Source organism: Mytilus galloprovincialis, chromosome 10, assembly GCF_965363235.1.
Source record: "Mytilus galloprovincialis chromosome 10, xbMytGall1.hap1.1, whole genome shotgun sequence".
NCBI lineage: Eukaryota > Metazoa > Mollusca > Bivalvia > Mytilida > Mytilidae > Mytilus > Mytilus galloprovincialis.
In genome coordinates, this window is record NC_134847.1 from 51,087,620 (window position 1) to 51,105,074 (window position 17,455).

The following is a 17,455-nucleotide window of genomic DNA, read 5'->3' on the forward strand; positions in this document are numbered from 1 at the left end:
TATATACCTTAATAGTGTTATATTAAACATGATTAAGGTATATAGGAATATTTTATTCTGAGACTGGTGCCTGTGCTTCATCATATAAATATCAAGCACAATTCCTTCCGTTAGTGGTTAAGTATCATACCATTCTAAAATATATGAGAAGAACATAACCCGTATCATATGCCAACAACTAGTTTAAGAGCAAATGTGTTTATTCCATATTGATAGAACTTCATGAATTGGGTTTTCAAATAAACATATTCACCTGCGGAAATGTATATTCACCGCTCAAAACGTCGCGTGCATTTGCGTATAGCGATACAATATTTTACGTTTAGTTAGTTTTGGTAAAAAATTGTTTTTTTACACACATTTTTTTTCTCTCAGAACATGGAATAAAATAATGACGATCTTTTGTTTCGGTAAACTATGTGGTTTAATTGATTTTTTAAAACCCTAGTAACATTCACTTCGGTCGTTGGCCTCAGTGAATATGAGTTTTTTTTTTTCTTCAAAAGTCAACAAAACCACACATTTACCTCATCAAGAGACAGTAATTGTATATTATTGCATAGCAATATAATATTTCCAACAGAAAGTAACCAAAAGTTAGCGTGCAATAAATTCCAATATTGCACTAGTGCAATAAATCTTCAAAATTCATGACGTCATCAACGACAAAATCTTAGTTTAAACTAAGTTTTACTTTCAAATATTATATTGCTATACAATAAAAGGGTTATTGCATGAATATTGGGGAATATTGTCCCTCGTAGAACATATATTGCACTCGCAAGCTCGTGCAGTATAAAGTTCTACTCGGGACAATATTCATGCAATAACCCTATATTATTTCAAATGAGGAGACCCTTTAAGTGAACCAATATTAAAGCGAAAATATGCCATCTTTAATCACCTGACAACAGTATCGTAACTATATCCCTTAATATTATTAGTTGAATATTTTTAAGGATTTGTGATTCGTTAAAACTTGCATGATCACATGAACATTTGTATTTACTCAGTTTGCACGCCAATACTGTTGTGTTTAGTTTTCGTAGGTCAAAAACAGCATATTGCACAGGCATACAGCATGTCACTAAAAATGCATTCTAGAAATCCCCATATTTATATTGTTCATGCAATAGTTGTTGATTAATAATATAACAATTGTAATGTATATATATAGCCTTTGGTTAAGGTCAATACGATGTTATATCGACCTAGAGAAGCATATCGACCTCGGACTTCGTCCTCAGTCAATATGCTTCTCTTAGGTCGATATAACCTCGTATCGACCTCATACAAAGGCTATAATTGTATATTGACTAAGTCTGTTTAAATCTTTTGCTAAAATGAGGTGAATGCCGACATTTTTGTGCTTAATTTGTAAAGAATATAACTACTAAAAGATTGGATGTGAAAACCTGAACGTATATGATGTCTGCAGTATTTTGCACCTCCTATTTCATTTCATCTTCTAAAATATCTGAATGATCTCAGTTTGAATGCCATTTTGACTTAACCATATATCTGCACACTATACAGAAGGCAAACTTTCTCCCCGTTACTCCTGTTAAACCCTTTATCATTAACATATCATTGAATCTTGCTCAGAATCTTTATATTACAATGCCATTGTCCGTCTCCTACATATAATATGTTTTCGGGTCCCATATTATTTTAGGGGTTTGATCTCTTACTAAATTGCTGTCTTTGTCGAGTCGTTATTTTGAGTTAAATCAGTAGTTTGTATCCGAAAGCAGTTTTCTTAAATTTCTTATTTCAACTTTTAAAATTCTCTCAACCTTGATTAGATATCAATAAAGTGGTATTGCACAAAAAGTAAAGTAACAAAATTACCGAACTCCGACGAAAAATATGCACCACCTATTTTTTCTTTAAATTCTTTAGAATTATTTGAAAGGTTCACCAAAAAGCATGTTTCCTTTATATTTGGGTGCCTATCATTATAGCATTTCTAATTCTCCTAAATCGGCATTATCTATATGCCGTTTATAGTATATTCAGAGACATAACATAATGTATGTCTCTGGTATACTAAAGGACGTAACGTTATCACTGAGACGGGCGGATTTATTTTTTTTGGGGGGGGGGGGGGTGGGGGGGGGGGGCAACCTCCCCGTTTTGTAGGAAAAAATAGTTGACATGTTTTTATTTGCATCTGTCTGAGACTACTATACTATAACACATAGTTATAGTAGTCTCAGCATCTGTATATAAATTTCACCTAAAAAAATTCATGCGCGCACTCCATAAATGTGGCAGGTTAGTCAACCAGTTGACAGTGACCGATTACTGGAAGAAGAAGGTTATCATGACATATCTGAGATAATCACTTTCACGGCCGGAATAGAAGTTCATTTATACAAGGACGTATATTAGACGTTAGTTATACGTCCTTGATTTATAAAATAAGTTCCAAAAGAAAAAAAAATATATAACAGTATCCTCGTGTTATATGTAACGGAAATTCTGGGGTCCCCTTGGCAGGTCATACAATTTGCATTACGCTTTGTGTATAATTTATTAGTTATAATGCTGGCTCGCAGTACCTCTAGTTCATTTCTGTTTTTTATTTTTTCATTACTTTTATTTTTGTGATTGCTCTTGAGGTTTTAAAAAAAAGGTTGGCCAAGTTTGAAGTGAGACTTGTTGACTACTAGAACGGATGATAATCTTATTATTAATTTTTATTATAATTATTATCTAATTTTTATATTATTATGTTCAATGTTGTAGTGCGGTATACAGAAATGTAATACTTATTTTGTCTGAATTTTAAAAATTCTCCCGTCGGAACCTCACACTAACTGGTTCCTCTTTAGCGTGGTTCGTTTCTTGCTATGGTCACATTAAATCTGACATTTTCGTCGGTCTGCAGGATCAGTCGAATATTATTCGCCGCCATTTTCACAACGTGCTATTATAGCAAATTTTTTGGAAGCCTCTAACGATGGCATACAAAGGAGGACAGAAAGTTCAGAAGGTTATGGTACAACCTATTGTATCCTTTTTCAAATTAATGAAAGCAATCGCCATGAGATTTCATAGTTTTATGTAAACCACAACAGTCAACATGTATTTACATCCAGTCAACAACTGTGGTTGTGTACAAAACGTCCGTTATACGAACGTTAAAAAATCAAACTGACTGTACAGACAACACACTACATCTCCTGCTACAATGACTCACAAAGATTGATAATTCAGACGAATTACGCTTTTAAATAACGAAAGGATTTGCATAAGAAAACAAATGAAAAACATGGCTGTGTTTACACGTCAATTGGGCTCAAATTTACAAAACAACTCACAAAGCAGACTATCCTGTGCAGTGGAAAACAGACTAGCAAAAACAAATCAGTCCTGATTGCAAACAAATTCTCCGGGTCCGCCAATTTCCTTTTGTAATTTGTTTGATTGTTTAACTGTTTCGGTAGTTTGTCAAATCATCATAGATGCCAATTTTGCAATCAAAACTATAGTCGCCGTCAGCTGAAATTCGTAGCGGTTATCGGTAAAAATAATCTAAACTATCAATCTCGTTCACTCGAGATATAGTTTTTCACATTCCATTCATAAATCGCAAAAAGAAAAACCACTACTGACCTACCTTTTAAGTGATTGCACTGTGATAATCCTGACCTTCACATTTTCATAGACGATTTTGAATGGTGGAATCCGCCATTGTTTTTACCGGAAGTGTTTCCGTGGAGTTCAATTTCATAAAATTTGCATAAAGCGCGGGAAACCTTATCACATCAATGAAAAGAACATTTCAGGAAACTGCGTAAATGACGAATGTCATATGTAAACAAATGATCCTCATAGAAACGAAGATGGCGGAATTACAATGGAAAACATTCTGGAAAATGTGAAGGTCAGGATTATTACAGTGCGATCACTTAAAAGGTAGGTCAGTAGTGGTTTTTCTTTTGCGATTTATGAATGGAATGTGAAAAACTATATCTCGAGTGAACGCGATTGATAGTTTAGATTAATTTTACCGATAACCGCTACGAATTTCAGCTGACGGCGACTATAAGCTATTACGGTCAAATAGTTATGGATTCCCAGTCATCACGTTCAATTTTGTAAAACACAGATTTTTATCTATATATTTCAAAAATTTTGATCATGTTTATAATAAACATGATAAATATATAAACCTGATCAAAATAATTCAATTTTGAAATATACATTATATAAAGAAGTCTTTTAGAAGGACCTACAAACCTGTAGATATTTAAAAAGGAATCCCTAGCTAACCATACATACCATACATACAGCTGCATACATACTTTTATGTCTCAATAATGATTCTTTGTGTATTTTATATTATATATTCAAATGTTTTCCATCATTATGTCTGTTTCAAATTGAGTATTAATTTTAAAAAAATGAAAGACCAGCTATATTTTTTGCTAATTGCAGACCAACCTTATGTATATATTTATATAATTACTTGTTAGGCTTTTCACACAATGATTCCTATAAATCTATAAAAAAATTGTTTAAAAACATGCAATATTCTGTCATGTTATTCATGTTAGTTAAAGCCTTTTAAAAGGTTGTTTCTTTGAATGATAAAGGTATAATTATACATGCACTGTACTCACTTCTACTTATAATGTCATGAATGTATCCACTTTAAATAAATATGTTTAAACTATGAATGTATTAATAGAAAAGAGTATTTTCCTTAACTGTTACACAGAACTTGATTTTTAGATATCTACAAAATGTAAGTATATAAATTCTGATAAATTGTTGAAATTAATTTTCCTTTTACTAATAAATCTTATTCAAAGCATAACAAAAGTCAAACATCTTTGTATGTTGTATTCAGACAGACAAAAGGGAAGCTTTATAGATTAGCATTTTGTTTCAAACTCGGTTTTTTAAATGTTCCATTATTAACAACTTCCAAAAGAAAAGATGGTTCATCTCTTGAATCCAAATAAGATAATGTTCAAGGGTGCATTTCTCTCTTAACACAAACGATGCAAACGGCAAAGTGTGCACATGGTTTGATCATTTGTTTCTAACATACGTTTACAAATTATGCACTCTAGATATGCGTCTACAGTTTGTCGTTCATCGTTTGTTAGAACAAAGGACAAATTTGTTTATAACTTCACCCTGATTAACCAATGTATTTGTTTCTACGTTTGTAAAAGTCTGTTTACCAATAACATGTGCATGCGTTATTGCAAGTTCAAACAGGGTCAGTTAACATTGATTAAACGATGTATTTGTTTCTACTTTTGTAGCTTATAGAAAACAGCAACAGATGCCACACATTGTTTTGTTAGAAAGAAATGCACACTTAATCATTGAATTTTGATTTTGCTTTTGAAATATTTGACTTTTTTTCTTACTGATTACTTTTTGTATTAACAGAGATCCAGGATCTCAGTATGGCTGTATGAACAGACAAACCTCAGAATAGAAGGATGTATTGTGGTAAGATTATATCTTTATTATGAAAAAGCCAATCATTCATTGATTAAATTGGCTGTTTAAAAAAAATAATCTGGTATTTGATTTCAATGTAAATATGTGGTAAAGTAACATTAAACCTTGCATTTGATTATTTAATTTTAAAGGAATGGAGTCAATGATTAGATAAGTTACTACCAGTATATGATTAGCCCTACAGTGACCTAAAGTTGTTAATTTCTGTGTCATTTAGTCTCTTGTGGAGAGTTGTCTCATTGGCAATCATACCACATCTTTTTTTTTACATATACACAGTTATTTCATATTAAGACTTTAAAAATTTCAATTTTCTGATCTATGAAATATACAAGCATATTTTTGTCATTTCAGGGTTTTGATGAATATATGAATTTGGTATTAGATGAAGCAGAAGAAGTTCACATGAAGACAAAGAACAGAAAAACACTTGGTAAGGCCTGGTTTGTTGTTAATACTTGGGTATAATTTTAAAAGATAAATCTATACTACTTAAATAAGTAGGTCAAATTTGTTAGCTTGAATGAAGTAAAAAAGACAAATCAAAGAATTAAACTTTATATGTAACTTATATAGTACAATGGATTAGAAATTCGTCATTCAAGGTCTTTTTTGTTATCCACACAATTAATATTACCAATAATTAACAAGTACAGGTGGAATCTGATACTGATACCTATAGTCACATGATAGTACCTGTTACCCAATCTGTAAGTTTAGACTCTCTCCGGCACACAACTTAACGGTGGGATTTTATATAAACACAGGTCATAATCACACCTGAACTTCATCATTCAACACAATAAACACAATTATATAGATTACAAGAAGTTTCTGGTTGTACCAAGAAAACCTGTGCAGATTCAAACAGAGACATTGTGAAAGCAGATAAAACTGTGCCCCTTATAAACATGAAAAATCCAAAAATGTTGCATATGCCAAATAAGATATGTGAATATAATTTACATAAAGTGATTCAGTCAAAAATATCTCTTAGTTAGTGATTGTGGGTATTTGACTGCAGTGTTTCTGTATAAAAATAAGTAGATGTGGTATGATTGCCAGTGAGGCAACTATCCACCATAGTAAGTAGATGTGGTATGATTGCCAGTGAGGCAACTATCCACCATAGTAAGTAGATGTGGTATGATTGCCAGTGAGGCAACTATCCACCATAGTAAGTAGATGTGGTATGATTGCCAGTGAGGCAACTATCCACCATAGTAAGTAGATGTGGTATGAATGCCAGTGAGACAGCTATCCACCATAGTAAGTAGATGTGGTATGATTGCCAGTGAGGCAACTATCCACCATAGTAAGTAGATGTGGTATGATTGCCAGTGAGGCAACTATCCACCATAGTAAGTAGATGTGGTATGATTGCCAGTGAGGCAACTATCCAACATAGTTCATATAAAGAGATAAAATCAATTATTATTCAACATTGAGAAAAAATCATGTCTTCCCTTAGCTTTAAAAGGCCCTGACATAAAAAATGTGAAACAAAACGAATAAAACTAAATAGCCATCAATACAATACCATTAATGAAAAACAAATTTGAAGGAAATAAACCAACCATCCATTGAATAACTTGCTTAAGACAGACACTTGAAGAATTTCCAGGGTTAAACATGTTTGTCGTGTTTAAGTACAACATAAGAAAACAACAACTGTTTATTATGTAGAACAGACTGAATATTCAATATGTTATGTTATGCAGGATTGGTTTGTAAATCAAGTATTATCACAGTGAATCACTCTTGAATGTGCTGTAGGAAATGTGCATATTACTATTCCTTGTTTTTTTTTATTTTTCAGGAAGAATAATGCTTAAGGGAGATAACATCACATTAATCCAACAAGTACAGACTGAGACGTAATCAACAGTAGGATGTATATCTTAACAGGGAACAAGTCAGAGAGATTCCATATTGTTTGGAAGAATGTTGTAAAATTTTTGTGACTTTGTGACTACATGAAGAACGGTGTCACAACAACTTTTAAGTTTCAAATGGGACAACAAATACCAATTTTATATTTTTGTTACAAAATCTGTTTTTTAGATTTTATTCTTAAAAGTATTCAAAGCTCTTAAGAAAGTGCAGATATTCCTAAACATCAATTTTTTGCAATAACATCAAAACATCATTGCCGGTCACTTCAATTTAATTTGCATACATTTCCCAATGTCTGCATAAAGGTGTTAATTTTAATTTAATGGCAAATCTGGTACCAGTTTTTTATAAAATCAGGACACTAATTTAGGGAATGGATGGCAATTACAAAACATTATCTTATCATTGTACTTTGTGGTATGTTGCAAATTAACTTGAAGTTGTCTGTTGAATTCCTATCATTTTCTTTATTACTCATGTCGTCTTTTCAATCATGTCATTGTAAAATAAATTTTATTTACTCTTAAATTTGTTGTAATTAATGAAAATAAAAAAAACATGATAGATAGATGTTTGCTGCTGCTGAATCAGCATGATTAGTTTACACATTAAATACCTGGATATGGCTATTCCAATAAAAATATGAGTGTTGGACATCACATGATTTTTATGCCCCACCTACTAAAGGGCATTCTGTTTTTTCCATCTGTGTGTCTGTTCCTTTGTCCATCGGTCTATCCCACTTCAGGTAAAAAAAAATTGTCAATGCAGGTTTTCATGAAGTTGAAGTCTAATCATAATGAAACTTAGTACACATGCTCCCTATGATAATTTTCATGCCTAAGGCCACACCAATTTAATTTCTTGTTCTACGGATTTTTGGACTCCAAAATTTGGGGCGAGCGAGCGATTTAAAAAATTTTAATAAAAAAATATTTAATTTGCAAGTTTTTGAGGCGAAGCTTGAAAAGTAAAGGCGAGCGATTATAATTTTTTTTTGTAAACATAAAATAGTAGGTTTTGACAATATTAAAGCTTGATTTATCACTTGTACTTTGACATTTCTTTAATTTCTGAAGTATTTTTTCCCTGTTCACCAAGAAATAATTAAATCTGGTCTATGTATGTGTGACTGACAATGAGACAGTTCTCCATCCAAGTCATAATCAGTTTGGGGACAACCCCTTAATGTTATAAATATCCCTTTTACATGTTTTATGAGGGATCAATATAAGTTATAGTATATTTGTTTGTACAAAAGGGCTCATATTTTCTCAAAGAACTATATATCTATCTGGTATTAAATGGTCAAACATGTCCAAGAATTTTGTAATATTCCTGGACTTTAACCAAGTTAACACATTTACTTTAACAGTCTAATATTATTCAAAATAAGTGGACCCTTCTTTTAGAAAAAGTTGTTTAAAATATGATGCAACTCTCCTCTTTTTGAGTACAAAATTCTCAGTTTTCAAAGATTTTGTATAGAAGAACTATACAAATCCTTGGTATTTCTATTTTCTTTTCTACATCAGTAAACTGACCCCTTGTCTGAGGGAGGGTTGTTCTCAACCTGATAATAACAAACACAGGTCAAAGTACAGCCTTTTACACAGGGCTTTGCTACAGACCAAACAGCAGGCTATAAAGGACCCCAAAAATATTAGCTTACACAATTCGAACAGGAAAACCAACAATCTAATTTATATATCATGTATATCCAAACGGGAAAATACCAATGAACAACAGCAGTCAGCAACAAACAATAACTGCTGAACGACAGGCCCCTCAATCAATCAGGACAGGTGCATAAACATGCAGCGGCTATGGATAGTTTTGTTTCGCCAGCATACAATATAATTGCAGTTGAAGGCAAATCCTTCAGAAGTTCTTTGTACTTTATTCTAACAACGAATATTTTTTGATAGGAAATATAAGTAAGGGGGAAAGTAACCAATTTTTTGTTCTTTACGGGTATCCGCTGTTATAAATTTGTTACGGAGCACTCCCGCTTTGGATAAATAGGTTTCATGCTGAAACAAATATTCTCACAGATATTTACAAAGTGTGGTGGGGTGCTTTTATGTTTAAAATCGTTATATACAGGTTAGACTGTGATTTTAAAAACAAATGTTGATATCTTTTTATAATATTTACCAAAAAAAAAACGATGCGGGAAATGGACATGATTACATTTCCAGATGCGGGAAGCGGGAATATATAAAAAATAAAAAAATTCTGTTTTGAAAAAAATATGTGCGGGCTGGTCCGTCGAACAAGGAATCAAATTGGTGTGGCCTAATTAAGAGTTTTGACCCCAATTTCACAGTACAATGAACAAAAAAATGATAGTGCAAGTGAAGCATCCATGTACTACGGACACATTCTTGATTTTTCTGTGTTTAATAAGGGTTGAAGCAAATAATTCTGTTACAAATAAAAAGAAAGTTTGTGGACGGGTAAAAAAAAGTGGTCTAACCTTCCCATACATTTTCCCTAGAATAACCCTTTAATACTAAAAATTTGAACAAGAGATACCTAGGGTTTTATTGAGTTATTGATTAAACTTAGTCAATGGGCATTAAAAATTGGATGGCAAGATCAATAGGCTAGTAGGCTGTATTGAAAAAAAATCACTCCGACTTCTTACAACAATCAAAACTGACTGCCATAAAATAGCACTAGGGTACCAATTTTGGCATTTTTTAAAACATCAAAGAATCAATCCAACCATACTGCATAGTATAAAGCTATATGAGGCCCAGAAAAGACAATTGTACACAATTCAAGAGATGTCCTAGTATAAGTACAAAACAGTAGAAATAAACAACATGATATACAGCATATAAAAGAGAACCACTGAATTGCAGGGTCCTAACCTGGGGCAGGCCCATACAGAATGTGGCAGGGTTGAACATATTTGATTTTTACTTGTTTTAAATAGTTCTTATATGTATCAAAATGACTCAAATCATGCTTCAATGAATCCTTTAATACATAATTTTTACAAAATGTTGCGTTTCATGGGTACTAGCTATCAGTATCTTTGATTTTAGGATATTCAGTATATTAAAGTTGTTCCAGAGTTTAGGGACTTTTATTGTAAAAAAGGCTATATTTCATGTCTGATAACTCATTGGATGAATCCTCGTGCAACACCTTTACTTTTGTCATTCTTTAAATAAAATTTATTTAAAATAATTCCTCTTCGTGACTATTATGTTCATATGATTTATTTAAAAGACGATTTGATTTGCAAGTCAGAATTTAAGTTTGACTGGATGATTATTTACTATTTATGAAATTATGACTCCACCCGCCACTCAGTGATATATGAATATGAACTCTGCTTTGTACTAGACTGTCATTCAAACCTGGCGTTTTATTATGGTAGTTCACAAGGTTAGCCAAATGAAACAGCAATACCAATATTCAAGTCTGGTTTGACAAGGCTTGGGAGATAACCTACATCCACTTGTTCAATGTTGGAACCCCAAGTGTTTTGTTCAATGTGAGAACCCCAAGTTTTATTCAAACTTTCTTAAAGGTGATTGTGTTTAGAACCAAGTCTGTGTGTATCTGAGTAGCAGAGTAATAGACCATAAAAAAGCATTCATTAAAGTAGGCATGATTTTTGGTATGGTCAAAAGGAATCACCAATGTTGTATACAATTGTGCTATTCCATTTACAAGTGCATAAACAGCAACAAAACTCAACATTTCAGGAGGTAGAAGAGCTGTGCAGTCCAAAGGTTAAGGTGTATATGAATGGTGTCGTACAAGTTTGTTGTCCCTTGCCTCATTCTTTTATCACAATAATGGGGAATGTGTCGGAGACCGTGACCCGACCAAAGAGCAGAAAAAAAGCTATATTGTATCAAGTTTTAAAGATATGGAGGTGATTTCTAATGAAAAACAAATTATACAAACATAGTATGAAGGTGCTTTACGAGAATTCAAATTATGTAAGCAGAAATAAAATAATTTAAACCAAATGAAAAAAATTAAAATCACAAAAATACTGAACTCTGAGGAAAATTCCAAACAGAAAGTCCTGAATCAAAAGATCAAGCGAATGGCCAACACCTGACTTGGTACAGGCATTTTCTTATGATGAAAAATGGTGGAAAAATCATTCATAAAAGATGCACATTACATCATTTCAGCAAAGTTTGGTTAACACAGGATTAGTCATAACTGTGACTAACATGTAAATAAGAAATTGGGATTGACGGATGAAAGATGCTTATTGGTGGAAAATTGATCGCCTTGTTCTTAGGCGAAGATTATACTCCTGTATCGCTAACCTGTTAAGACTGAGTTTTGTAAGTTCAAACCCTGCACGGTTCATATCTTAAGTGAAAAAGGTTGTCAGTTTTCCTTCTAAAGTTCGGTAGTTCTCTCTAGGCACTCTGTCTTCCTGCACTAATAAAAATAGACTGCCACAATATAGGCGAAGTGCTGAAAGTTGGATGGGTTAGCATTGCAAGCATTGCACAAGGTCATGTTTTCCCCGAAAGGTTTATGGCGTCTTTACACGATGTGTAAGGATTGGTTATTAAGTCTTAGATGCTTGATTTTTTTATTAGTTGTTAGAGGCTTTGAACTAGCTGTCGGTTAACTGCAAGTACTCTCAGATCTGTACCTGGTGCCTTTTGTTGTTGAGATGTTCAAGTGCCCGTTCACGTCCACTTGTATTTTTATCCATCTGATGAGTTGAGCCTTTTTCAACTGATTTTTATACAACCGCAAAAATTATATTTTTTTTGGTCGTATATTGGTATCACGTCGTCAGCGTCGTCTGAAGACAGATTGTTTCCGGATAATAACTTTTGAATAAGTGAAAAGAAACCAATAAAATTTTAACACAATGTTTATAACCACAAAATGAAGCTTGGGACTGATTTTTGGGGTTATGGTCACAAAGGTTTAGGAATTAGGGGCCCAAAGGGGCCAAAAACAGCGTTTATCTAGTTTCAGGACAAAAAGTTGCATATTAGTATTTCAATTGTTCTGAAATTGTACCACAAAGCTTAATATCATAAGTAGAAGATTGGGATTTATTTTAAAGGGTTATTGGGCAAACAGTCTAGGAATAAAGGGCCAAAAATATGCATTTTTCTAGTTTCAAGACAATAACTTGTGTGCAATTGTATGGATCTCTCTGACATTGTACCACAAGTTTCCATATAACACAGGGGAGGCTGGGATTCAGTTTGGGATTAAATTTCCCAAATATGTAGGAATAAGGGGCCAAAAAGAAGCATTTTTCTGGTTTACAGACAATTACTTGTGTTCAAGCTTATAGATCTCTATAAATTTTTACAAGAAGGTTCAATACCACTAAAGAAAGGTTGGGATTGATTTTGGGGGTTATGGTCCCAATAGTTTAGGAATTTGGAGCCAAAAAGGGGGCCCAAAATAATCATTTTTGTAGTTTTCAAACAATAACTTATGTTTAAGTGTATGAATCTCTCTGAAATTAAACCACAAGTTTCCATACCATGAAGGGATGGTTAGTATTGACTTTGGGGGGTTATGGCTCAAAATTTTTCCGAATTAGGGGCAAAAAAGGGGAAAAACTAGGTATTTCTGGTCAATGGACAATTAAGACAATTTAAAAGCAGTGTAAGGGAGGTAATTCTAAAACATTTAACATAAAATGTTAGGTATGTTTGGATTTACCTCCCTTACACTATTTGTATATTATGTTTAAGGAAATGTCAAGTTTTGGACTAATTGCGAAAAAAACTGTTATCACAGAGATATGTCTCGACTTTTTGTAATTTTGATTATGCAAATGTTGAAATCAAAATAGCAATACTTTAACATCTTATGCAAATATTCAAAGTCAATGAACCGTGACTGAGTAACATGGCTCAACAATCTCCATGTAAATAAGATGCTAATACAACTGCATACCAAATACCATTGACTTATTATAAGTCGTTTCCAAACCTAAATACAAACATTAACTTGTAAACTATGAAAAAGTTTCAAAGTCAATGAACCATGAAGAGGGGGTGGGGCTAAATAATCTCCATGGAAACGATACTTGCAGATGCCAATAAATATGCATACCAAATATCATTGACTTAACATTAGCAGTTCATCTTAAACTGATCTAATCACAAACTAATACATGTAAACTTAGATAACTTTCAAAGTCATTAGACTGTGACTGAGGGGCGAGGCCAATGCTTATACAACTGAATACCAATTAACATTGGCCTTCCACTTGTGGTTCCCTTGAAATGACCTAATCACAAACTAAGACTGATACTTTGAAAAAATTTCAAAGTCAATAGTCCATGACTAAGGGGGTGGAGCCAAATTATCTCCATGGAAATGAGATATGCCAATGCTTATACAACCAAATATCATTGACCTATCACTTGTGGTTCCACATAAACTGACCTAATCACTAACTAATACATGTTAAATAAGCAAAAGTTTCAAAGTCAATAGGCCATGACTGAAGGGGCAGGGCCAAATAATCTCCATGGAAATCAGATGTGCCAATGCTTATACAACTGCATACCAAATATCATTGACCTACCACTTGTGGTTCCACATAAACTGACCTAATCATAAACTAATACATGTAAAATAAGCAAAAGTTTCAAAGTCAATAGACCATGACTGAAGGGGCAGGGCTAAATAATCTCCATGGAAATGGGATGTGCCAATGGATATACAACTGCATACCAATTATGATTGACCTACCACTTGTGGTTCACCATAAACAAGACCTTATCACAAACTAATACATTGTTGACGCCATCGCCGCCGCTGCCGGAAACAGCATACCTATGTCTCGCTTTTTGACTCTTTCAAGGCGAGACAAAAAGGGGGGTGGTAGTTGTTTTCAATTTTCTCAAATTCCTAAATTTTGAAAAGTTAAAAGAAGAAATCTTTAATTGCACAATATTGCGCAATAGATTTGTAAGATCTTGACGTTTGTTTTGTGTCAGAAACTCATATTATGTCAATAATTTGATCGCAATCCAAATTCAGAGCTGTATCAAGCTTGAATGTTGTATCCATACTTGCCCCAACTGTTTAGGGTTCAACTTCTTTGGTCGTATAAAGCTGTGCCCTGCGGAGCACCTTGTTATAGTTCATTCTTATGTTGTACTGTAATACCACTGTCCCAGCTTAGGGGGAGGGTCTGGATCCCACTAACATGTTTAACCCCGCCACATTCTGTATGTATGTGCCAGTCCCATGTCAGGAGCCAGTAATTCAGTGGTGGTTGTTTGTTTATGCCTTACATATTTGTTTTTCTTTCATTTATGTACATAAATTAGGCAGTTAGTTTTCTCATTTGAATGGTTTGCATGTCACTTTAGGAGGGTTTCTTATCGTCGAGTTGCAAGTTGCGAGTTAAGAAAGTCGAGTTGCGAGTTAAGAAAGTCGAGTTGCGAGTTAAGAAAGTCGAGTTGCGAGTTAAGAAAGTCGAGTTGCGAGTTAAAAAAGTCGAGTTGCGAGTTACAAAAGTCGAGTTGCGAGTTACGAAAGTCGAGTTGCGAGTTACAAAAGTCGAGTTGCGAGTTACGAAAGTCGAGTTGCGAGTTACAAAAGTCGAGTTGCGAGTTACAAAAGTCGAGTTGCGAGTTACGAAAGTCGAGTTGCGAGTTACGAAAGTCGAGTTGCGAGTTACAAAAGTCGAGTTGCGAGTTAAGAAAGTCGAGTTGCGAGTTACAAAAGTCGAGTTGCGAGTTACAAAAATATTGTTTACACCGAATTTTCAGGTTTGATTCACATTTGATAAACAAAACATGGATGTACCCGAACTTAGTTATTCCTGTGATTGTGGGATTTGGAACAGTTATATGTGATACTTATTTATAAGAGTCTAATATAAGTTAAGTTCTGGAAGCATTTAAAAAAAAAATGTATCCTTAATGGACGAGATCGATCTTATTTAATCCAATGCGTTTACACTACAACATAAAAAGAACCGATCTGACCATAAATTACCTTTCGTAAACAAATAATCCTAAAAATAGAATAGTAAAGGAAATTCTGCATCTCGCGCGAACTATTACACATTGCAAAATCATTGAGAAAATAGTTTGCTCATTGGAATTTCGTATGGACTTATGAATCATTATTTTGGATCATACATCACAAGTCATTAAACAAAGATATGTGTGTAGACTATCGCTAAATAACGAACGGCCAATGCGTTTGAAGATCTTTGAAGATGAGGATTTGCAGCAAACAAATAGAACTTATTGATTTAGAAGATAATAAAAAAAAAGCCGAATCTATGTTTACTTTTCGTATTCCATCCATCATTTTTAAACACGCCGAACATGCGCAGATTTATTTTCATATCTGAATATAACTTTCACCTGAAAAAAGCGATCGATCTATACCCTAGTCCCACTAGGCCACGATCGCACTACGATCTGTGAAAAAAATGCAAATTTTGATGATCGTGGTACGATCGTGTAGGTCGCAGTAAGGTCGTACCACGGTCGTGGTGAGGTCTTCAAGATCGTGAAGAGCGTGGCCAACTTTGAACATGTTCAAAACAATCGTGGTGCGGTCGTGGCGAAATTAGGTCGTAGTAGAAGCGTAGTGAGAGCGCACTAAGATCGTAGTAAGATCGCAAAGGTCGCTGTACAATCGTAGCGAGAGCGTAGCGAAAGCGTGATTCTATTCAGAGAGATTTCACTACGATCTCACAGCGACGTTATCACGACCTTACTACGACCATTACGTTCTCACCGCGACCCAACTACGCTTCCACTACGACTTAACCACGCTGATCACGACCATAGTACGATTCTAGCACGCCCTTGCCGTCCTCATCACGCTCTTCTCACGACCTTACTACGTTCACACTACGACCATCATTTTTATTGTCATTTTCCTATAAAATATATAAAAAAAATCCCTAGATTTTGTTTGTCTGAATGTATTTATCCATTTGCTCTAACGGCTCAACTATGCTTCTCGTTTTTATATAGATTAGACCGTTGGTTTTTCCCGTTTAAATGGTTTAACATTAGTATTTGTTTGGGCCCTTTTTAGCGTGCTGTTCGGTGTGAGCCAAGGCTCCGTATTGAAGGCCGTACCTTGGCCTATAATGATTTACTTTTATAGATTTGTACGTTGATGGAGAGTTGTCTCATTGGCACTCATACCACATCTTCCTATATATATTGACACATCTGTGTCATCTCTGCTATCGTTCACTAAAATATCGTCATTTGAGCTTTATGGACCAGCAATAGGTTGTATTTAGTTTTGATTGGTCGTTCCGACATCTCTTGATGACAAGTATTACACTACTTAAGTGTATAGTTTCAGTTTAATTGAAGTCTGGAGCTGGCATGTCAGTTAACTGCTAGTAGTCTGTTGTTATTTATGTATTATTGTCATTTTGTTTATTTTCTTTAGTCACATCTTCTGACATCAGACTCGGACTTCTCTTGAACTGAATTTTAATGTGCGTATTGTTATGCGTTTACTTTTCTTCATTGGCTAGAGGTATAGGGGGAGGGTTGAGATCTCGCAAACATGTTTAACCCCACTATTTTTGCGCCTGTCCCAAGTCAGGACCCTCTGGCCTTTGTTAGTCTTGTACTATTTTAATTTTAGTTTCTTGTGTACTATTTGGAGTTTAGTATGGCGTTCATACTTTGCTCTCTCTGCCTCTACACCAACCCCTACCACCACGCCCACGTGTTCTAGTAGATTTTGGTGGCATGACTGTATTGTTTCCGAGAAATCTCCGTTTTAATCAGAAATAGAAGGAATGGAACTCTATTGATATGAAACACGATATTGACGGTATTGCTGAGAACGTAGTAAGATCGCGGTATGAACGTATTATAATCGTGATAAGAACGTGCTATAATCGCAGTAAGATCGTGTTGCAATCGGATAACTCGTGGTATGGTCGTAGTGAGAACGTGAAGGTCGCAGAATAAGCGCGGTGAGAACGTGGTTTAATCGTAGCGGGATCGTTGTAGAAGCGTAATTAGGACGTAGTAGCATCGTGAAAGCAACGAAAATTAACATTTTCATGCCGCTCATACCGCGACCTCACCAC

The 17,455-nt window shown here is 34.2% G+C and overlaps 1 protein-coding gene across 1 annotated transcript; it reads left to right on the top strand.

The window, feature by feature from the left end:
- The first annotated feature begins 2,834 nt into the window (after positions 1 to 2,834).
- On the top strand, positions 2,835 to 7,914 carry LOC143047770 (small nuclear ribonucleoprotein E). Its single transcript, XM_076221019.1, has 5 exons — positions 2,835 to 3,016; positions 4,730 to 4,756; positions 5,416 to 5,478; positions 5,845 to 5,923; positions 7,310 to 7,914. The coding sequence occupies exons 1-5, from the start codon at positions 2,966 to 2,968 to the stop codon at positions 7,369 to 7,371; spliced, it is 282 nt and encodes a 93-aa protein (XP_076077134.1). The 5' UTR covers positions 2,835 to 2,965; the 3' UTR covers positions 7,372 to 7,914.
- Positions 7,915 to 17,455: the final 9,541 nt, after the last annotated feature.

Bases quoted from the DNA above. Each gene is read 5' to 3' on its own strand.
- LOC143047770 (XM_076221019.1), top strand. From the start codon at position 2,966: ATGGCATACAAAGGAGGACAGAAAGTTCAGAAGGTTATGGTACAACCT. The intron at 4,757-5,415 runs GTAAGTATATAA...TTGTATTAACAG, and splicing joins TTTTTAGATATCTACAAAAT to AGATCCAGGATCTCAGTATG. The intron at 5,924-7,309 runs GTAAGGCCTGGT...TTTATTTTTCAG, and splicing joins AAAGAACAGAAAAACACTTG to GAAGAATAATGCTTAAGGGA.